The following is a 23,941-nucleotide window of genomic DNA, read 5'->3' as shown; positions in this document are numbered from 1 at the left end:
TTTAGCAAATACATGGAAATATCCTACTGTCCATCTTCTACATAGGAATTTATATACCTGAATCATATCTAAGTAGTTTGAGATCTCATTTTTATCATTATTACAAAGAAGGGGCCTTATGTTTATTGATGCAATCACTGCAGCTACTGAAGCTTGCCCTATCACAAAGACAAAGCAAAGTATATATGGATGTCAGTTTGGCTGAATCTAACATGTCACTGACTACAAATGCACAAAGGTCCCTGTTCATGAAAGATTTTACGGTGACACATGAGTTTATCAAGACTTTTATTAAAGTATGTTCTTGGGGTAAATATCCTTGACGAATTAAGCAAATAGATACCAAGTACAGGTTGTTTTTATACATTTATAGAGCAAATTCCTAATAGCAACCATTCTCCCCTTTGTTAGGGATCTTTCCTTAGAAGTGATTTTTTTTTTCCTGAAATAGAATCAAAAGGAAAAATCTGGAGAAAAAAAAAAAAAAGTCCATCTAGATAAAATGGGGACAGAGGAAGATGGTATCTCTAAGATAAATAGAAACTAGTTTTACAGTTGCCAGATACCTGTTGTAGGTTTTGAGTTAACTACATGAAGTGACCATTTAATACAGCAAGAATTTTCTCGATAGATGTTATCCTAATAATTTCATTAACTCATCCTCAGATTCTTGGATCATGAAATATTGTTGGAGTGTTCCCCTCAAAGTTATAATTTCTTGCATACAACTTAATAATTTAACAAACTTGCATTGTGTGTTCTGTGCTCTGGAATTAAATTTTTAGGGAACAAGCAAATGATGCTTCCAAAATAAAATATGAACATAAAGAAAGGAAGAATTAATGGAATATTGACACACAGACTCTATAAACACATTATTGGTATTTTTAATGACTTAGATATTGCTATAACAACATATATTGTGCAAAATGATTCATCCCACCAGTTATTATGTCCAGTTTACTAAGAATTATCTACTGTGGGAATCATTAAAACTCTTCAAACTAAATTTACGAACATGATTTTGCAAAGTATGACACAGGAGAAATAGATTTCATTCTGGAAATAAAGGATTTATCAAGCAAGGATAGTATAAGTGTTTCCAGGTAAATATGCATTCAATCTACAAAGTTTACCAAATAGGATGGCTTAAGCAGCACAATGGGGAAAAAAAAGCAGGTCAAATAGGATGGCTTAAGCAGCACAATGGGAAAAAAAAGCAGGTCAGGAGTCCAAAAGACACGGTTCAACTTTCTATCCTGCATTTACTCAAAAGATAGATATATATTTAGGCAAAGCCCTTAACCTATTATAGTCTTATTCTGTAAAAAGGTGCATATCTAACAAACCTAATTTCGAGGGTTGAGAAGATGGTATGAATTAAATATATTTTGATACATAAATATATCAAAAAATAGAATACAAATCAAAATATAATTATATCTAATGCTTAGAAAATAAACATTTATTTAAAGATTTATTTGAGAGAGAGAGAGAGCAGAAGGAGGAGCAGAGGAAGAGGGAGAGAGAATCTCAAGTATTGACTCCGTGCTGAGCATGGAGCCCAACTCGGGGCTTGATCTCACAACCCTGAGATCATGACCTAAGTCAAAACCAAGAATCAGTTGAACCAACTGAGCCACCCAGCCATCCCCAAAATGAACAAGTGTTCATTGTCCCTTCTTGCTAAATCCAGAAATCTTCATACTTCAGTTACAAATAGAAAGCATGTGGTAAAAAAATAAAGTCCTTTAAATAGTATATCCAAAATTTGTAGTTGACTCTAATAAACAAGCTATATAAACTAGGTCCAACTTCAAAATTGTTTTTAGATGCATATGAAAATAAAATAACAACAAACCCAGAATAAAAAGCTTAGAAGAATATGTTTCAAAATTCACCCTGAAGTTCATATAAGAATTCTGTTCTTTTTGCTCATCTGAGCAGAACTTTTTACCAACTCATACCTTGATAGAATATTGAATATGAGTGTTTTCATACAGAGCTTCTTTAGATTATTTTGCCATATTTGAATTTTAAACAAGCAAACAAAAAAACTTGTTTTGGTATGCAAAGAAAAAATGTTTGCTGAAATGGCAATGAATTAATCACCTAGTGAAATACTCCTGAATGTTACACAATTAACAAGCACATATGGAGACTGAAAAACATGGTGTTCATGGACACAAGGGAAGCATAACTAAACCTGCCAAAGAAACAAGAATTCCGTATTAAAAATGCCCAGAATTAGATGGAAAATGCTAAAGAAGCTGACCTAGACATTGTGAAAAACAATGGGAGGAAAATAATTTTTTAAAATAATCATGAGAAAAAAAGGAACTGAGAAGGTAAGGTAGCTCAGGATTGGGGTGGGAGAAATAATTCAGTCTAAAAAAATTTCCATACGCTCTACTAGAAACACCAAAAATTCTGTTTGCAATATCACTTTTCCTTTTAATGCAGGGACCTAAAATTATGATTCTCAATGCTAGAACAATGGTTTCATGAACTGCATGTAAGCGAAATAAAGTGAAGGAAAGGCAGTGTGGGAGAATAATACAAGCCAGATCGTAGGATCTTGTAGGAGTTAGAAATTAAATAGTTTACAAACAATTGATAGTAAAATGAGAACTACAAAAAATGATGTGAGCTCAGCAAATTATTCATGTTTTAATTATCAACAAAGATAATTTATGATTTTAATTATACAAGCATTATAATTACTGATAATTGAGCCTCTCAGCTTTTCAGTGCATGGAGACCATGCGCATGGATGTGTAAAAATCAAAAGCTAAAAAACAAAGTGAGTTGAATAAAAGTTATAATTTCAATTTATATCTGAATCATTTTAATGCTTCTTGGTATTGTGAAGCGTTGCGGTAGGGAATCTACTTGGTATGATGTACCGGGGATGTCACTGTCTCTCAATGAGAGAGTATATGGGCTATAGAATGGTGCTGTGCTGTGGGGTGAGCTTTGTTTCTCAAAGTTGTGAGGCACTGTAAGGAAATCAGAAACACCCAAGATAGTGCCAAAAACAGAAAGATTGATTTTTTCTAGATTCCTAAAAATCATATTCATTAATGTATTTATCATGCATAAGGAAGACTCATATCAACAAAACGTCTTCTAGATTACAGGCACCTTCCTTCTCCAGGATACCTCAAGCTAAGGCCACAGGAGTTCCCTTACTTGTGAAGATGAAAGGTCATGGCCAAAAGTATACTCTGTTTTCTCCAGCAATAGGCCCATTCCTACAAATCACAACTCTTCAAGCCCAGATGCAGCACGTGTGAGTTTTGGGAAAGATACAAGACTCTAGAATTACGTCATCTAAAATAATGCTAAAGAGAACACTATTCCATGGATGTCCAAGGTCTTAGAGTAAAAGGACAAAAGTAATGACACTTGTTCTGTCTATAGTACAGACAAGACAATGGCAGTTCTAGGTGTTCAAGAAAACTTAAAAAATGAATTAGGATGTAGGGGCAGTTGTATTCAATTACGAAAACGAATATATACTGCATAGACTATATAAATGAACCAAGTCATTTATATCTTATAATCTTTTTAAATGTCTTTGGTAACAAATAAAAATCTTTAAAATTTTTTTTTCTTTGGTAGCTGTATGATCCTATAAATGGGAACCTCTGTAACTCTGAATACGTTTTCCACAAAGTACTTCTTGAGTCATAATAAGTAGCAAGCAATATGGGAATTACTTATCCATAAAGAAAATAACATTTTTCCTCTAAATCCAACCTCAGGGAAAATATATTATTCCTGAGTCATATATATGTGTCATTATTTTTGTGCAAAAAGTCATATTAAAACAATTATGGCTATTATACAATCATTACCACTATTTGGGATAATTTACATTGGCCAGAAAAGCAGGCAACTTGAAATTATATATTCAGTTTATAGCAAAGAGTCTCTAACGAGCACTAAATAAATCAGAATACAAATTGCAGTTAAACCAAATTGGTTTACTATGTAGGGTTTAAATTTTTTGTTATCTATATTTTATCTACCTTTGCTTCTATAGATTCTATTGAAAGCAGCATGCTAGTGAACACCCTAGGGGCTCTTCCTGCTTTTAGATAAATCTGAATTTTAGTTCTGGTTCTGTCACATACTACTTTACAACCTTGGGTAATTAGCTGAACTTTGCATGTCTGATTTTTGTTTTGTTTCCTTTCATCTGTTATATCAGGCCAACAGCCTCTACTTACAATTTGAATATTAAAAGGTGGCCGAAATGCACAATATAAATATTAGTCCCCTCTCACTTCATACCCTTTCTCCCCCGTTAAATGGAGCCTAATGATCATGCTTTTTAATTTTATTAAAAGTGCAACACATACAAGAGGATTTTTAAAAAGGTACTTTGGGATGGAAAATAATTTTCAATACTGATTAAGGATATCTCTACATTTTACATTATCAACATAAAAACTTACATTTACATACATCTTGCGGGGTTTTTTTTTTCAGTTATCCTCAATTGTCTTGTGCAGCCAGAAGAAAAAGGAGTAAAAAAAAAAAAAAAAAAAAAAGATTTTTATAGTGTACATTCAAATATCTCAAACTTATTTTACTTATTTTCTAGTGTCCATGGGTGGGGCATGAGATAAGATAGTTGGAACCTGATACTAAAGAAGTGAAACTCATGTGAATTTACATTGAGAAAACATGTCTTCCAATGTCTTCCAATGTGAAGCACACTAGAGCCTGACCCAGTGCCTCTTAGACATGTGTTGATTGGAATCAAAAAAAGGATCAGGAAAGAGGGTAGGGACAGGTCAGGACAAGTCTATACCCAATATTCTATTCATAAATTAGTGAAGGCATATTTAAGGTTAAATTGTGAAAAACATGGACTACTAGTTACCATAAGTAGAAAAATACTTAAAGTCTCCAGGGATCATGAATTCTTTTAGTACCCAGGTTGATAACCTCCCTTCTTTGCAATTCCCCAGTGGGGAAATGGGAATAAAAGAAATTTTAATGGTGTACTATGATTTTGCTTCATGACCTCTTGAACATCTAAAACCTGTCATTCCCTAGGGGTAGAAATTAGTTCTACACCGATCACTGCAGACACAGAGGCCAACTATACTACTTTCTCTAGACTATATGAATGTTCTCGTTTCCAAAATTTCCTATGGGAATTAATATGTGCGCAAATTTGACACTTTGTGTGGTGCTGCTGCTAGGCATGGCTGTATACATATGATGTGCTTTGAAATGTGCAATTTTACTTCCCTTTCTTTTTTTTTAACAATTTAATATACAGTGTTAGAAACGAAAAGTTAATGAAGATGACCAAAGACCAACAAAACGTATATGAACTGGTTTTGACCTCACAAAAGCCTCATCAATAAGTAAATAAATCTCCTTCCGTGGAGGAAGTTACTGGAATGCACCTGCCAGGTTGTCTCTACCAGCAAGTGACAAAAAGGACTGAAGCCTTGGGCCCAATACCCCACTATCATTACTTTGCTGTTTATTTCCCCCTGGGATCTGATATGTATATTAATTTAAATATGTGTCCTCAGAGAACTGAATACATATTTTGGAAATGTTTAAGATTGGAGAGCTACTACACAATTTATGATGTTGCGTTTCTTATGATGAGTCAGAGTTGAATACAAAAGCACTAATAATATGAGAGTAGCTCATTCAAAACTCAAGATTGGGCAAAACTAAATTAAAAACAGCCATACACTGCCACATTTAGCCTGATTTATTTACCTATGGTATTGGCACAAGTGGTTTTATTTAATATTTTTTTTAAAAAAACACAAATTCGTCTTCATCTGCGAAAGAAGTGAATGCTAAATGAAATATGGGATTTTATGTAGCTTCCTAAATAGGAGCTACGTGCTTAACCAGTGCATAGATTTTACAAATCAGATCCTTAATGTCAACTATCTCAAAAGCTTGGAGTCCAGGTACAATCTCATAGAAAATAAGATAGCACCTGCCTCCACTGCAATAAAAAAAAAATAAATAAATAAACAGCAGATTCCTTTTGACATCTTAAGAGTAACATCACTTCAATAATCAAGCATTAAAGGTTTTTCATTGATCATACTCTTAATTTAAACTCATATTTACTGATGTAAATACTTATAACTTTAGCCATAAGGCACAAATCCTTTCTTGTATAAAAGTACTGTATTACTCTAAATGGTATTTTTAGTCCTGAGTACACAGTAAATCTTATGCCTCTATATCCAAGGGTGATTCAGGTTCTCAGATGTTTTAGCATCATTATGAAAATGAGAAACTGCTAAAAGAAAGTGGCCGGCAATGTTGCGGACTTCTTGCTATAGTGTGGTGAACTATGCCTACCCCTCACGAGTGTATGTTCCAAGTTACATGCAGCTTCCAGTTCTAGAAACCTTTTCTAACGGTCTCCCAGTTATGGTTCCAGGTAGCAGAAAGTCTCATCAGGAGGGGGTGGGATTTTGAAGTGTTGCCATTCCTGCAACATGAGGAATTTCAGTGGCTGAGCAAAAGGCCTGCTTGGATTTCTGTGTTTTGCTTTTGCATTTTAGGGAGGGAAGAGAAATGAGAGAATTTAGAGGGCTCAGTATAAGCACCTCTCACTCTTAATCAGCTTTACTCAGATGGATCATTCATAACAGTAACACTCTGATTGCTGCAACATGTTGGGAAAAATTAGAATTTGGCCTATTTGTCAGCCTGTCAACCAGGATTCTGGTAGATTCCATTTTGAAGTCTCGGTATGACAGTTGAGTCTGGATTGAGTTCTGATTAAAAGAAATCCCTGGTTATTACTTTCTGGATTAGTAACTAAAATCCTTTTAAAATCAATGAAGGCAGCTCATTGTGAGGAGTCACTTAGGCTTTTAATTTGATTTACATATTAAGTAAGAATTATTGGAGGGTTCTATTCTCTAGCACCGGGTACTAATGTTCATCCTCAAAGTCATGTGCGTGAATTAATCAAATCTAACAGTATGAAGAAATAATGGTTTAAAATGGAGAGGGTTTTTTTTTTTTTCAAATTTATTTTATATATGCAAATACTTTTTTTTACTCAGTTAGTTGCATTTTCAAATTAAGATCATCCTCATTTTCACCCATGTTCTTATCTTCAAAATTTATATTATAAAGTATTATGCTGATATAACACATGTCTTCATTCTCCATGTATTTATTTTTTAAGTTAAAAAAGTGATAATATTCTTTTTGAACTTATTTGTCTTTTGTTTGCTGGATACTTTGTGCACATGTGTACATATAAGTGAGTGTGGATGTGTGTGTGTGCAAGTAGAAGAAAATTCATTTTCTTTCAATTTCATTTAACACTAAAAATAAAATTTGGACAGGGTATTCTTATTGGATTAAACAGACTCCTTCTAACTACTTGAACCAGGGGTTTGGGATTCAGATCTCTATAACCAAGACTGGAAGTCACTGGAAGACTTTAAAATTATTTTAACCATGACAGCCCGAGTCATGAATGGAAATAAACCCATTGCATGGATTTTTTATAGGCATAATCTCAGAATTTAACTATCCAAACAAGGTTTAAAAAACAAACTTATAAAAATTTGCCATTGAGGAAAGTCTGATCTCCATCCTTAATTATGACTCCTCATTTCAAGTAAAAACTTTCCCGAAATTTTGAAAAAAAAAAAAATACTCCTAAGAAAGTCATAAACACTGAAATCAGAGATGTGATTCTTGTTAAATATTAGTTTCTCTTTCTGAGGGATTGTTCCCTGTTTCTGTACTTTTGATGTCAATGTCATGAGGTTTAGATTTGTTCAGGGGTTCAGACTCTTTGGATTCAGGTATATTCAATGATTTCATCCTTCCTTCTTCCTGCTTCTTTTCCTTTGCAAGCAATCTGTAGTTTATAGCGTTGCCAATGAGCAGCCACACACTTGATAGGAACACAATAGTTCCGCAGGCTATATACATGTATTTATACTGTCCAGTTTCATCCACCAATTTACCTAAGAGACAGAGAACATAATAAAACAACCAGAAAATGATAACATGTTCCAATAAATTCTTCTACAAAGTATGTACTTATTTCTTATTTAAGTTAATATTAAATGAGATTTTAACAAAAAATATTACAGATTATGAATTCTATATATGCATAGAAAAGGCAATTATGGACACACACAGCATTATATTACCAGCATATTAAGTTTACTAAGACTATTCCCCTCAATAAAAATGTACAACCAAGACAAAGTAGGTATATATTCTTAAATACATGTATGTGTGAGACATGTTTTTTGTATCTATGTGTATCTAGATATATTTATCTATTAATATTTACCATTGAGACTGCTTCATCCTTTCCAAGCTTTTCAATAAAAATGAAAAAATTATATTTTTTATTTAAGAAAGACCCAAAGGCTTTTTTAAGGTTCTTGACATGCTTTTTCTATTCCAGCACTAGGCATAGAAACATTTTTTTTTTAAGATTTTTAATTTATTTATTTGAGAGAGAGAGAGACAGTGGATGAACATGAACAGGGAGTGCGAGGGGAGAGAGGGGGAGAAGCAGGATCCCCACTGAACAGGAAGCCCAACGCAGGGCTTCATCCTGGGCCCCTGGGATCATGACCTGAGCGACACAGAGGCTTAGCTGACGGAGCCTCCCAGGGGCCCCTAGGCTAAACACTTTTAAATGGGGTAATATCTAATTTAATCCTTACAAGAGCCTGATGAAGTAATCTGAATGTGGCCACATAGCCAGTGAGTGGCAGAATGAGGAGTCTAACCAAGGTCCCTGAATCTCAGGTTCTTAACTACTCTGCAAAAGAGCTTCACCACACCTTTTGGTTAAGAGTCAGACCATAACTTTTTGGGCTAAAAGCAATTTAGTTTATCTGACTCTAAATTATTAAAGCCAGACTAATCAGGAAGAAAATATTTATTACATTTGATTATTGGGAACATTTAAAAACTAGCCTAATATCATATAACCTGAACGTTTAGTGACTTTTTTTTTTTTTTTTTTTTTTGAGTGAGAGTAGCGGGGGATAGGAGGACGCACAGAGGGAGAGGGAGACAGAGACTCTTAGGCAGGCTCTGTGCCCAATGTAGCTACACCTGACGTGGGGCTCTATCTCATAACCCTGAGATCATGACCTGAGCTGAAACCAAGAGTCGGGCACTCAATCAACTGAGCCATTCAGGCACCCTGGTTTATTGACTTGTAAAAATAATTCAGCTTTACTTAATTTTGCCTCTTGGTTATGCAGGTACCTAAATCTTAACAATGATAGTATATACAAATCTATATTATTTATTATATGTATATTCTAGGTGATTCTGATATAGGCCTGATTCTTTAATCAGAATCTCATTCATTCTGGATAGAATCTAGTTAGTGGCTCAGTATTAAATTTAGCTACTTATGAAATTGCCTATTTGAGCAAAGTCCTCTGTTTAATTAGTTAAATGGTGGAGTCGGCTTATTTAAGTGTGCCATATAGATAAACATAACAAAAATGTGTAATTTAAATTTCCATTCTAGTGCTAGTCAAATATTTCTATTCATACAATGATTCTTATACTTCTAAATACATAAACATTAGGTCTACGGCCCTATCAGAGTTAGTATCACTTTGGGCTGCCATATCAACATACTTTCTAAATGTGTGGGGAGTATTTTAGCATCATCAAGAAACCAGATATGATTTCCAGAACTAAAGCTTCAGCTCTTGTGAGTACAGCACAGAAAGTCTGAGCTGAAAAAAAACAAAACTAAAAATCATACTCTATCTCCTACTGCTCTACTAACAAGAGTGGCGGCAGCAGCAGCAACTGTGTGAATAGTAACTACAATGATACTCATTCATTCAGAAGTATTTGATGAATGCCTAACGTGTGACAGGCACCATTCTAACAGTGATCAAAGGCAACAGAGAGGAAGCCAGTCCAAAAGTCAAGAAGGATCAAGGGTCGCAGAAATAGGATGAAAAAAATGGATTTATTACAGCTATGGGCTGAGAACTTCAACAAGGAGCCCAAAATCAATTCTTGCCATTGTCATTACTGGTGCAATGGTTTGGTAATACTAAGACAAGAAGCACTCAAGATCACTGAAACTGATATAAATGTTATTAATATAGGTTCTCAGTGCAGGTAGGAATAGTCAAATCAGATTCCTTCATTCACATCCTTAGAGTCCACCCACTATCTGTTAACCTGACTTAATTTTTTTAATCCCACCATGGCTGGTGAGATACAATTTTCTCTGCTGATACTAAAACCTTTGCTGCTAATGAATAGGCTTCTAAAACCCATTTGATAAAATTAATTCTGTAGGAAAAGGTAGCTCAACTGTGCCTGTCTTATGTAACAAAATCAATTGGCTGATAACAGACTGACTGGCTTTCATTCTTTTTAAAAAATTGTTTTGATGCCTTAGTATATTCAATATTAACAGATATACCACCCAAAACTTCTGTTCTGGATACAAGAGGCCAGCTCTGGTAGATAGAAAAATTCAACAACTATACCACTCATTCCTGACCAAGTGAAAAAAGCATGGCAAGAAGTCAATGATACTCTAAGATCGAAAATTAAATACAAACTTTCCCAATTCAAAATGATTTGTTGTTGTTTGGGACTATTGAATTACTATACTGTACACCTGAAATTAATGCAACACTGTTCACTATAATGCAATTTAAAAAAAAAATGACACCTTGATATGTAGGTAACAGTTTAATGACTGGAAAAATCTACATTTAACTTGGCAGTTACTGTGACCACTAGGGGTCAGACCAAGAGCCTCAGTGAATACCTAAGTTTAGTATTAACCAAAACTATGTACTGTGAAAGGCTAGCCCGCATACTGTTTTTAATATTTTTAACATTAAAGTCTAAGACTGAACAAAGTCTTACCTTCAAAAAGGCACTTATACAAGTGTCTTAGTCTCCTTACTGTGTAATTTAGCACAGATAGTTTCATAGACATTGCTGAAAATATTTCAGATCTTAAAATCACTATAATTTATAAATGTGTAATGTATCTGTTCAAAATTAATTCCTTTTCCTTATTGCATTTAATATACATATAAATATATATGAGTATATATGTACATATATGGGTATATATATACATAATATACATAGGTATAAATATATACATATATTTCTGTCAGCAATATTATAAAAGTATGCTACCCTTAGGCATGTAACGTATTAATATAACTAATGTACTCTAGTAAAAAATAAATCTTGACCTTTTGTCGCAGTATTTAAAATTATTGACTCTATTTTAATATAAGCAGAAAATAAAATTTTCATCAATGATAAAAAAATCAAAAGTGGACTTTTATCATGACACATTTTTATAAGCACAAAACAACGGATATGGGTAAACACCTGAAAGTTGTGTTACTAATTATCAGTCTAACTTAAATTCTTAAGTCCATAGCCCCTAGCTCTGAAGCAAATTTAGGTCTAAAATCTACTATTTATGAAATTTAAAAATACATACATAAGAAAACCTGAAATTAACACACTCACAGTCCTTTAGCCTATTAGTATGTATTATGACAAGCCGCATCATACACTACAAAGAATGCCCTGGCTAGTAGATATATTCATCTTATGGTTCTTGCTTTTCTGGAGGAGAAGTATTCTTACCAGCGAGAGGAGGACCAAGAAGAACCGGGCAACACTCCACCACGGTGACGAGTCCCACAGCGCTGGAAAACCTTTGGGGTCCAACCAGGTCCATGAGAGACTCAAAGAGGACACTGCTAACACTCCCAAATCCAAGACCAAAAAATATAGCATATAACACCAGGCTTGTGTAGTCCTCTGCCAATGGGCACAGGAGATGACACACTCCATTGAACATGATTGCAAAACTGAAGAAGTACTGGATTCGGGGTCGGATAAGTCTGGAATTTGCAATGACTCCTCCAGCCGGTCTAGCAAACATATCAACAAAAGCCATAATGGACAGCAAGAAAGCTGCAGAATATTCATCGATTCCTTTGTCTTTAGCATAGGGAGCCAAGAATATAATGGGGGCAAAAAACCCCAGAAACATAATGACATTTCCAGATAAGTATATCAGAAATCCCCTATGCTTAAAAAGGGAGAAATCTAAATACTTATTAATTCTTTCCCATGTTGGTTTCTTCCTAAGTCTTTTCGTCACATCTGAATCATCATCCACTCTTATGCCAATTTTATTTTTAGACCTCCTGGTAACTTGTTTGGGTTCAACGGGTCTCATGAGGGACCCAGCCACACAGGCATTCAACAATATACCTCCCAAAATCAAGAAGCTTCCTTTCCAGCCAAAAGTATTAAAAAGGTACTGATTGAAGGGAGCCAGTGTGCTTAAGAAAACAGGACTTCCTGCCATGGCGAGGCCATTAGCCATGGGTCGTTTCTTATAGAAATATTTGCCAATGATTGTCAGGGCAGGTTGCAGGTTGAAGGCTAGACCTAAACCTAAAAAGAACAGAACAAAAGGAAGAAAAACACAAACACAATATGTCACTCACAAAAGAAAATTACTCCTCAAAATGTACATTCAAGTGGGGAAGGCAGGACTGAAAGTGCAAAAGCAAGTAGTAATTTTCGATAATTATAAATACCATGGAATTGTGCATAAACATCCACAACTGGACGCTTGGCAAGTATGACAGCTTCATATACCTTTCATGTGAAAGCACAAGAATAAAACCAAGAATTTCTGATGTTTCCAAAATCATAGAATAGGTTGAAATTAGGATGCAATTATTAGTTCATAATTACAATCACTTAATACCACAGATAAGTTAATCCTCTATTTGCATAAACATGCATGTTTATATGTGTTATAACTATATACATATATATAGAATAGATTTCTTTCTTGTGGGCAAGAGTGCATTTAAAATGCAAACACTTCTTTTTTTTAAGAGTGCAACAGAGTGAACAGATTATAAAGGTTGTTGTTTAAGGAAATCTTGGGTCTCTCCAGAAATATTTCTTTTAGAACGGTGCAAAAAATAAACAAGAGTAATGAATTAACAACATTAATGTTATGCTGTATATCTTTCACATTCCACATTTCATGCAATTAGATGCACGTGTGTGTTGGCTGAAAAATAAATTTTTGCTTTAAACGTTTTATTTCAGGGATTAAACCTCATTCTTTATATGAGTCAAAAGTTCCTACTGTCTAGGGAATCCATTGGCAGTGCTGAGTATCAGCTTTGGGAGATGAATTACTTCTTATAGTTTGCCAAGGTATTATTTAGCAATAGTTAAGATTAAATTTGTTTAAAAGCACATAAAATTGATCTAGATAAGGTACCTCTCTTTCCCCCTTAGCCTGTGCATTATGCTCTATTTGTTTAAAGGCTATAGAAGTAAGAATTCTGAATTTACCAGTTAATGTAAATTGAGACAGTATTGCAAAGTGGTTAAGTGTTTAGACTCTGGGACAACTCTGTTCTCAGTACAAATACTTATTGCAAACCTTTGACACAAATATTTTCTGTGAGTAGAAAAGCTGACCCAAAGGAACCAAGAACATGCTTAGAGAGTAACAGGGCAGTATGCTCTCTGATTGTACCACAGCCCCGACCCGTGAGACATGCAGGGTAAGTGTAATTTATAAATTAGAAAACCAGCAGCTTATGGTCAACGGCTTGTAAATGGAAAAATCCAAATTAAAACTCGGGAATTTTGTTTAGAAGTTCAAATTTCTTTTTTTTTTTTTTTTTTCAAATTTCTTTACCTAATGCCACCTGCCCTCAACCCCCGGCCCTATTCTGTCCCCTAAAATTTTGCCTTCACGTTGTTAATCCAACTTCTCCTTAGGAGACAGTGGCCATCTATTTCCTATTCTGGCCTTGTAAAATGAACATGAGATTTGAAATCCAAAGATCTGAATCTGCCTCAACTACTATATACATTATTGGAATAACACTTAGACTTCTTGAGTTCCAATACCCTCAACCACAGCTTTTGCCAAAGTTAAGTTCTAGAACTGTAAGATGTTACATGATGACATATGATGATAATTATATGCTAATATTTATTTAAAAGTAACAAAATTCTGGGTACTCTGTAAAGTACTATGAATTCATTTTTAAGAGCTTATCATTTCCCCCATTTTAAAGACGAAGAAGCTGAAACATAAGGAGACTAATTTACTCATGATCCTAATATGTGCTAGATTAGTTTTAAAAACTAGACAGTCTACCAAAAAGTATTGGCTGATAATGCCTTACGATAAATCTCTCATTGTATATTTAATGGTTGACTCTAGAAGCACCAAAGCCTTCGAGATTCAAAATAAATGGAATTGAAATTAGAATAGCATATTATTGAAATTTGTAACACAATAGTAACAAAATAATCTTTTCCATAATACATCTACTTGTGGGCCCAGCCTGACTTCTACAGTCAAATGTAATATATAGTATTTCTGCACAAAAGAAAGGACATCCTCGGCACTATGACAATTCTTAGATATAAGAGTCTCATTTATAATGTCGAAAGGTGTTTTACCACAACAGAAAGGAAGATAGTTGTGGAAAGGCTGCAAAGAGAAAGATTTTTAACACCAGAATTACTATAGTCTTAATAAATATATCTTTTCTTTTTCATCAAATGATACAAAAGTGCAAGGTTAGATGGATCTAAAATTACTTTAAAAATAGTATATATTTACCATTTTTCTGCAAGCATAAGTAAAAGATTCAGTTCCTTTATATATTAAAATCTAATTTTTCTTAAAACTTTGAGTGTAGATTTGTTTAATGTAGTTTACTGTTGAGGCTAATAAAAATGGTGTTTTCCAAATGTACGTATTTAGGTCAGTTTGAGACAAAAGACATTATGCACGAGGAACAACTCTAATAAAATGACAGTAGACATTTTAAAATGTGTGTTTAGTGGCATATATGCCTTACAGGGCCTTTAAACAATTAGAATCTTTTGTAAGGAAAAGAAGGGACGCCAATACAGAGCTCTACCACTAACCAGAACACAGATAAAAATTCTATTGTTAGAACCAAATCAATACATGCAGAAAATATATTTTGGCATCGTTTTTTAACCTATAATGACTGATAAGTCAGATACTCTAAATAGTAATAAGTAATGAAAACTAGCTTAAAAAAAATTAAGCTATTTGCAAGAAATTCTGTGTCCATAATACTATCTTAACTGGCTGATGAATAGAGGATGATATGGTAAAATTAAATCAAAACTGTTTTCTTTTTGACATTTATATCCTAGCACCTAATGTGTCTGGATAACTTGTTTTTTCTTTGAAAGAAGCTTGATTGGCCATTCCAAGGTAGTATTTCAGTATATTGGATGAAAATAAGATAGCATGTGATGTAAAAAGTAAATGCAATACAAATGTTCTGTTTATGCTTCTTACAGAGCTTTGCAAACAATAGAAATGTTAAGAAGAAAATAAGCAGAAAACAAAACTTGACTTACCACAAATGAGTCCCATAGTGAGGTAAAGCTCTATTACGCTGGTACTAAAAGAGGCTGTGACCATTCCCAAACAGCATAATAAACCTCCTACTATCACCACTGGTCGGCTACCATACTTATTCACCAGAACACTGCTTATGGGACCTACGGTAGGGAGGAAATTAAGAAATGTTCAGTTGCTGGGTCATTTATTTATTTTTAACAGTTGTTAATTTTGAAAGCATATTTAATGATAAAAGAAAAATACTAGTTCACATAGAATATAATGAAAACTTTTCAAGACTTCTAATCACTTTGACTGGTTATCTTTAACCATATATATGACAGCGCATAAAATAATAAACTAGAAGTGTTTAACATACAGTTTATGGCCATAATCATTTAGCTTTTGATGGAAAAGTTTTTCAGCAGGACATAGCTATACTATCCAAGTATTTAATAAACGCAGGCGAATTTGTGTAACAATAATCTAGAAATCATAAAAAGACTTGTCTGTGTTATAATTTTATTTTCTAGAATAATATATGTGCACACACATATATCCTCCTAATTAGAGCTCAAATTATTTTTCCATTATACCACAGTATGATTTTTCTTTTATATTAGATTTCTTTGATTCTAAGGTACCAATTGTTTTCATATATTATTATGTTATAAATAAAGATGTATCACACTTGAGGTCTCTTAACAATCCCTGTTCATCAGATGGAGGTCACAGGTAGCAATGTAGCTATCAGTGCCTACGCATGCTTGAATTTGGTTGTTATTTCTGTGGTTGGCTGGACAATGGCAATTCTTCATACTTTAATCAAACCATTTAAGGAGCATTTGAAGAAGGAACATCAATATGAATCTTGATTATTGTCTGAAAAATCTTATGTTGACACATTCTGATAATGTCAAGAAAGTACCAGCATCAAAACTTACTGAATGAGTAGAGCAGCTGAGATTAAAATTACCAGAGAAAAAGATGGATCTCTCTAATACGATATGCTCATGGGCAAAGAAAGTCTTATGTGTGAAACATGAACACTGAGAACTCTGACCTGAAAAGTAATTTGTGACAGCCAGATACAGAATGGGAAGAGGTTTTAGGAGTGCTTTACTCAATTGATTTAACGTACATTTCCCAATGTATGTGTGTGTATACATATAAAATATGCAGGAGTGGTTAAAATGATTAAAATCATCTATGTTTAACTATGTCTAAGAAAGCCCTTTTGGTAGTTATAAAATAAACATTCTAAATATTAATAGTGTGTGTTGTTTTATTTTAATCATAGCATTTTTTTAAGTGGTGCATCATAAAATAATGGTGCAACTTAAGAACTGAGATCATCTTAGATTCAGTGAAAGTCCTTATTACTTTATGAGACCTTTCAATGTGGAAATGGTTTGACTTGACACTTCTTAATTTGAAATTATATTTCATGTAAAACAAGGGCCGTTGATTTGAGGAAAAAATATTACATTAGGTCAGAATCCCCAGTCCAATATTTAGCCTAGCAAAAAATTAAATGAGTTTTAATTAATACTTTAACTTAAAAATATGCTAAGTGCTATTATACTGCATTTGAGAATTTCTACATGGATAGATTTTAAAATATATTAAGCTTCATTTGTCAATAGAGCTTTATTCTTTCACACAACTACAGTTACTATTTTTATTCCTTAAAGTTTGAAAAAGAAAACCTTCATGGCCTAATATTATTCCACAATATCTTTTTTTTTTCCACAATATCTTTTGAAAACATATTGGTAAAAAGACATAATTTTACAAAAAGAACTCAAAAATAGGATACCACATTTTGCATTTTACCCCCCACCACTCAAAAAAACAAAACTAAAAACGGCCATATAAAAGATAGCTCTATAAAAACAACAGAGTTGGAGGGGGAAAAAAATCAATGAAAATTGTACAAGATTATGTGAAAAAAATAGATTTTAGTCCCTACTATGGTAAAAACTAATATGATTTTGGAAATGAGCATTTTCACTAAAAAGCACATAGCTAAATTCAAATGGCCTTTGTGAAAAATGAATTGATTAGCTTTGATTAATTATTGAACTTAAGTGTTGATTCCTTTTCTTAAAATTACTTAACCAGTTCACTTTACTTCAATTCATTTTAACTCAAATCAGTTCAATGAAATTTCTTAAGCTTCTAGCATAAAACCAGTCAGCACACGCCAAGAATAAAATAATAAAAGCATAACTATAATCATCAACCCATTATAGTCCAGAGGGAGAAATTATCAAGTTATTTTAAGAACTGTGATGGATGCTTTGATAAATACTAGACTATCATAATGAATCCAAAGGCATTTATCAATTACTTGGACTAATAATTTTCTTAGTATCATTGATATTATAAGTATATCATTTTCTGTGAGATTCCTGGATAACTTAAAATTTACTAATTACTAAATTTTATAAATGTGTTTGCCTAAATGGTGTAAATTTAAATTTGAACATAGGCTATGAATCACAACTTAACTTGCAATGTGTGGCAAATAAGTATATCTATAGTTTAGGATAATCACATCAAGGCTTTTTTTCCACAACTCTGATTAAGAGTACCCAGTAAAGAAAACATTTAGAGGCGTTGATATTTTTCTTTTTGAAGAGACTGGTAATTTCTACTGTGGTATCAATCAAGATGCATTAAGAGTTGTAATTTTAACAACTGATTTTACTCTAAATAAAATATACTTTAGTTAGGTGATAATTTACAAGATAATCTATAAGGGATGTGTTTACATAATCCATATATCTTTTTCTAGCAAAAGAAGATGTATTTTTAAGTTGATTTTTTAGAAATCAAAGCTCCTTACCCTTAATATTAAATGCTTATAAAATGTCATAAAATATTTCTACTTTGTAATAGTTGTCGATCTAATTAAAATTATGATACAGAACAAAATATACTTATTTTGTAAAGAATCTTTAAATGCTTAACATTAGCTTGAGGAGGCATCTATCAGTAGATGTAAAACACAACACTATCCAATACTCTCTCTCTCCAATCTATAAGCTGCATGGTTTATTGTATTAACAAGAAAGATAAAAAAAAAAAAAAAACAAGAAAGATGAAGTTTCAAGAAAATAAATAAATTCTCATCACATGTGATTTTTCTTAAACATGAGCTAGCCTCACAGGTGTGCCTTGTTGATGACCCTTAGGCCTAATTATATTCTGAGGTCATTTATTTATCTATTAATTTAATCAGGATGAAGGTTTTTACTCAACATATGTTTTTCAAGTAATCATGATGTTTAATCATTAGTTATGTCAAAAAAGAAAATCCTCTACCTGCTGAGAGTTCCATCTGAGCCTATCTCAGTAGAGCAAAGGTATTGTTTTTCAGAATGCTTTGTTATGTTTGTCTAGTGGTTAAAAAAAAATTATGTACAAGAATAATATTGTCTTATTTCCAAAAACATTCACACAAGTTTCAGACTATATCTAAACCACACTCATGTACCCACTAATTTCTTCTGCTCCAGCTTTCCAGTCTCAGAATTTTTAGTGTCAAGTATAATAGCCATTTTCATGCTAGCTGTGAAGTTGTAAAGAAGGACTTCGTTAGAGAGCAGCGTAAGGATCACAATGTTGTCACTGATATTTCAGATACTTGTTTTCTGAAAGCTACTTCTGTCTTTATGGCTGTGGCTCCATAACACTTACTCTGGTAAGGAAGCTTATGTGCATTCTTATAAATTACAGAGAGCTTTTTCCCATTCTTAGAACTCCTGTTGCACTTATAGTTGTGCGCGCGCACACACACACACACACACTCCACAACACTTACCCTCTATTTCATTTGTTTGAGTGTTGTTCATATATCCTATTCTAAGCTCTGTGAAAGTAGTTGCCATCTATCCTATTATTATTCTATTATTCATTAACTTATTGAGTTATTACTCCTTGCAGGCAGTGTGCTAAGAACTGTGCATGCATTATGGCATATGATTTTCATGGCAATCTGATTATTACAGCAATGTAACAGTTGATAAAACTGAGACATGGAAAGTGTTGATGACTCATTCAAGGTCACATCAATATAAGTGGTCATCACCACTTATTGATGAGCCCAGGGTCATCAATTATAAAACTTGTACTTTTCACTACTGTGTAGAAAAGATTTAAGGTATCAGGTATGGGGCTGCCATTCTTAGAAAGGATTGCTTGTAAGGCTGGGTCTCGGCTGGCACCTGAGAACTTGCGATTTCAGAAGTGTGTTTCCACCATTCCCTAACTGGTAAGAGTGGCTCACTGTGCCCAAACTGTTTCACAATGCGGTTTATGCTGAACACCTGCCTTGCTTCCCAGAGCATGGAATTTTAGGACATGCAAGACAGAGAATGCCTGTATGACCAGCAACCCAACAGAAACCTTAAGCACACAGTCTCTACTAAGCTTCCCAGTAGGCAACACTTCACCTACGTTTTCACAACTAGTTGTTGAATTAAGCCCATCCTTCGTGGTGATTGTTGGGAGAGGACACTTGGCAAGTTTGCATCTGGTTTCTCCTGTACTTTGATCCATGTGCTTTTCCTAGGCTTGACGGTTTTGCATCCTTTCATTGTAATAAATAAGCATGAAAAAGACATTGTTAAGTCCTATGAATCTTTCCAGTGAATCACGAAACCTGAAAGTGGTCTTGGGGATTCTGAATACAATTACTGTAGTATATCTCTTCTAATTTAGAGTTTTGCATATAGTTATAAGCAAATGGTTTTTTTTTTGTGTGTGTGTGTGTGTGTGTGAAGTATCTTAAAAATATATGACCTAGACCTACGTATATGTGAACTGGTCTATTCTTTTGTATATTGTTACCGTGTTCTGTAACAACAAACTCATAGTGCTTGTTTTTATTTCTTTTGTATATGGCATGAGCACATGACAAATACTGTGAAAAAATTCAAAGAATATGTTATGTAATGAACATTTCATAAAATATATTTGATCTAAAACCATGAATTGGAATTGACTATCAATTTGAACTATATAAAAATTTTATGCATAGTGTAAACACTAACAGAAGAAATGATAAAATGCTATAATTTATTTTTCATTTGCTTTATTTCAAATTTGTATATATGATACCCTGTCAAGTCAAATGATAAAAAGCACTAGTGCAGGACTGGGAAAAAGTTGTTTGCAATTACAGAAATTTATCTGTTTTTACTACTGTAGTATTTTTCTCACTGACAGGGGCTTTCTAAATTTGAAAGATTTTTTCAAAGAGGTTTTTTGAATTAGAAAACTGTTGCTATTTTAATTTGGACAGAGGATGGGATCCTCTTCATTAACTACTTGTTTGCCTGAGGTTTATCCCTACACTGAAGTTGGGATTGAAAATTCATCTAGTTTCTCTCTCCATGTGATCTCTTTTCATTTAAGGTCAGTGAAAAACATGAGGGGAAAATCCCTAATAATTAGGAAGCAGCGATTACATTTGCCTTTACAAAGGATGGAGACAAACATGTTATTCAGGTAAATCATCCTCAGTTAGCATGTTGCTCATTGATAACAGCCAGTTTGATTTAGAGTGCATCCAGCACTTACAAAGATTAATCTTTATGGTAGACACTCACAGTATATTCACTCAGCATTCAACTAGTATTTCAAATTTTAAGTATATAAAGGTCGTGAATTAATGGTTTGAGTAGTAAAAATCAAGGAAAGGGTTGATTAATATGCTAGGTATACTTAAGCATACTAGGGACAGAGGGGATTAGAGGATGACATGGTCCATAAACTCATCTTTGCATTTGCTGTTCCCTCTGACATTTCAGTTCTCCCCTTTATACATAAATGGCTTATTTTTCTCACACTCAGGTCTCTGCGGATATATCAACTCCTCAGAGAGACTTTTCATCATTCCAATACATAAACTTACCAAACTTTAATAAGGTACTAAATGCTATTTTAAAATACACCTAAACATCAATAGCTCATTATCCACATGTTCGATATTAACTATTTTTCTTTCTTCATGTATCTTAAAACCTGACTGTCATTGGCATGGTTATAAGAAAAGTTCTTGGGTTTTACTTTAATGAGAAGATGGGTCCTCTATTCTGTTCCATTGATCTATGTGTCTGTTTTTGTGCCAGTACCACACTGTCTTGATGACCACAGCTTTGTAGTACAACCTGAAATCTGGCATTGTGATGCCCCCAGATATGGTTTTCTTTTTTAAAATTCCCCTGGCTATTCGGGGTCTTTTCTGATTCCACACAAATCTTAAAATAATTTGTTCCAACTCTCTGAAGAAAGTCCATGGTATTTTGATAGGGATTGCATTAAACGTGTATATTGCCCCGGGTAACATTGACATTTTCACAATATTAATTCTGCCAATCCATGAGCATGGAATATTTTTCCATCTCTTTGTGTCTTCCTCAATTTCTTTCAGAAGTGTTCTGTAGTTTTTAGGGTATAGATCCTTTATCTCTTTGGCTAGGTATATTCCTAGGTATCTAATGCTTTTGGGTGCAATTGTAAGTGGGACTGACTCCTGGGGATCCCTGGGTGGCGCAGCGGTTTGGCGCCTGCCTTTGGCCCAGGGCGCAGTCCTGGAGACCCAGGATCGAATCCCACGTCGGGCTCCTGGTGCATGGAGCCTGCTTCTCCCTCTGCCCGTGTCTCTGCCTCTCTCTCTCTCTCTCTCTCTCTGTGTGACTATCATAAATAAATAAAAAAAATTTAAAAAATGGGATTGACTCCTTAATTTCCCTTTCTTCAGTCTCATTGTTAGTGTTTAGAAATGCCACTGATTTCTGGGCATAGATTTTGTATCCTGTCACGCTACCAAATTGCTGTATGAGTTCTAGCAATCTTGGGGTGAACCCAGAAGTGGACCCTGAACTTTATGGTCAACTAATATTCGATAAAGGAGGAAAGACTATCCATTGGAAGAAAGACAGTCTCTTCAATAGATGGTGCTGGGGAAATTGGACATCCACATGCAGAAGAATGAAACTAGACCACTCTCTTTCACCATACACAAAGATAAACTCAAAATGGATCAAAGATCTAAATGTGAGACAAGATTCCATCAAAATCCTAGAGGAGAACACAGGCAACACCCTTTTTGAACTCAGCCACAGTAACTTCTTGCAAGATACGTCCACGAAGGCAAAAGAACCAAAAGCAAAAATGAACTATTGGGACTTCATCAAGATAAGAAGCTTTTGCACAGCAAAGGATACAGTCAACAAAACTCAAAGACAACCTACAGAATGGGAGAAGATATTTGCAAATGACATATCAGATAAAGGGCTAGTTTCCAAGATCTATAAAGAACTTATTAAACTCAACACCAAAGAAACAAACAATCCAATCATGAAATGGGCAAAAGACATGATGAGAAATCTCACAGAGGAAGGCATAGACATGGCCAACATGCACATGAGAAAATGCTCTGCATCACTTGCCATCAGGGAAATACAAATCAAAACCACAATGAGATCCCACCTCACACCAGTGAGAATGGGGAACATTAACAAGACAGGAAACAACCAATGTTGGAGAGGATGCGGAGAAAAGGGAACCCTCTTACACTGTTGGTGGGAATGTGACCTGGTGCAGCCACTCTGGAAAACTGTGTGGAGGTTCCTCAAAGAGTTACAAATAGAGCTGCCCTACGACCCAGCAATTGCGCTGCTGGGGATTTACCCCAAAGATACAGATGCAATGAAACGCCGGGACACCTGCACCCCGATGTTTATAGCAGCAATGGCCACGATAGCCACACTGTGGAAGGAGCCTCGGTGTCCATGGAAAGATGAATGGATAAAGAAGATGTGGTCTATGTATACAATGGAATATTACTCAGCTATTAGAAACGACAAATACCCACCATTTGCTTCAACGTGGATGGAACTGGAGGGTATTATGCTGAGTGAAGTAAGTCAGTCGGAGAAGGACAAACATTATATGTTCTCATTCATTTGGGGAATATAAATAATAGTGAAAGGGAATAGAAAGGAAGGGAGAAGAAATGTGTGGGAACTATCAGAAAGGGAGACAGAACATGAAGACTCCTAACTCTGGGAAATGAACTAGGGGTGGTGGAAGGGGAGGAGGGTGGGGGGTGGGGGTGAATGGGTGACGGGCACTGAGGGGGGCACTTGACGGGATGAGCACTGGGTGTTATTCTGTATGTTGGCAAATTGAACACCAATAAAAAATAAATTTATTATAAAAAAATAAGATGGTTACTTTTATGTTCCCTCATCTTTTCCTCTGTCTACATAAACTTCTGCATTTCTATATTCATTTGACCATAGATTGCTCCAAACTGGCATTTATAGCTGTTGAAAGGGATGGTCATACTATTTGTATGGGGATGGGATGGGAGAGTAGACAAATTGACATCTTATCAAAATTTTTTACTACTACAAATCAAAGGGTTTAAAAGTGAGTATTCGGTGCCCATGGACAGAAATGACA

The 23,941-nt window shown here is 34.3% G+C and overlaps 1 protein-coding gene across 13 annotated transcripts in view; it reads right to left on the bottom strand.

Moving 5' to 3' along the window:
• Positions 1-271: 271 nt before the first annotated feature.
• SLC16A7 (solute carrier family 16 member 7) overlaps positions 272-23,941 on the bottom strand; it is a 170,354-nt gene continuing 146,684 nt past the window's right edge. For all 13 annotated transcript variants that reach the window (XM_077913625.1, XM_077913618.1, XM_077913616.1 and 10 more), the window contains 3 exons: positions 15,478-15,621; positions 11,662-12,483; positions 272-7,997 (listed from right to left, as the gene is read on the bottom strand). In XM_077913625.1, coding sequence (XP_077769751.1) covers positions 7,726-7,997; positions 11,662-12,483; positions 15,478-15,621 — 1,238 coding nt within the window. In that variant the 3' untranslated portion in view covers positions 272-7,725. The remainder of the gene's footprint in view (positions 7,998-11,661; positions 12,484-15,477; positions 15,622-23,941) is intronic.

This window comes from Canis aureus, chromosome 11 (assembly GCF_053574225.1).
Source record: "Canis aureus isolate CA01 chromosome 11, VMU_Caureus_v.1.0, whole genome shotgun sequence".
Lineage (NCBI taxonomy): Eukaryota > Metazoa > Chordata > Mammalia > Carnivora > Canidae > Canis > Canis aureus.
Note: the sequence above shows the minus strand (reverse complement) of the source record. Positions and strands in the feature narration are given on the sequence as shown.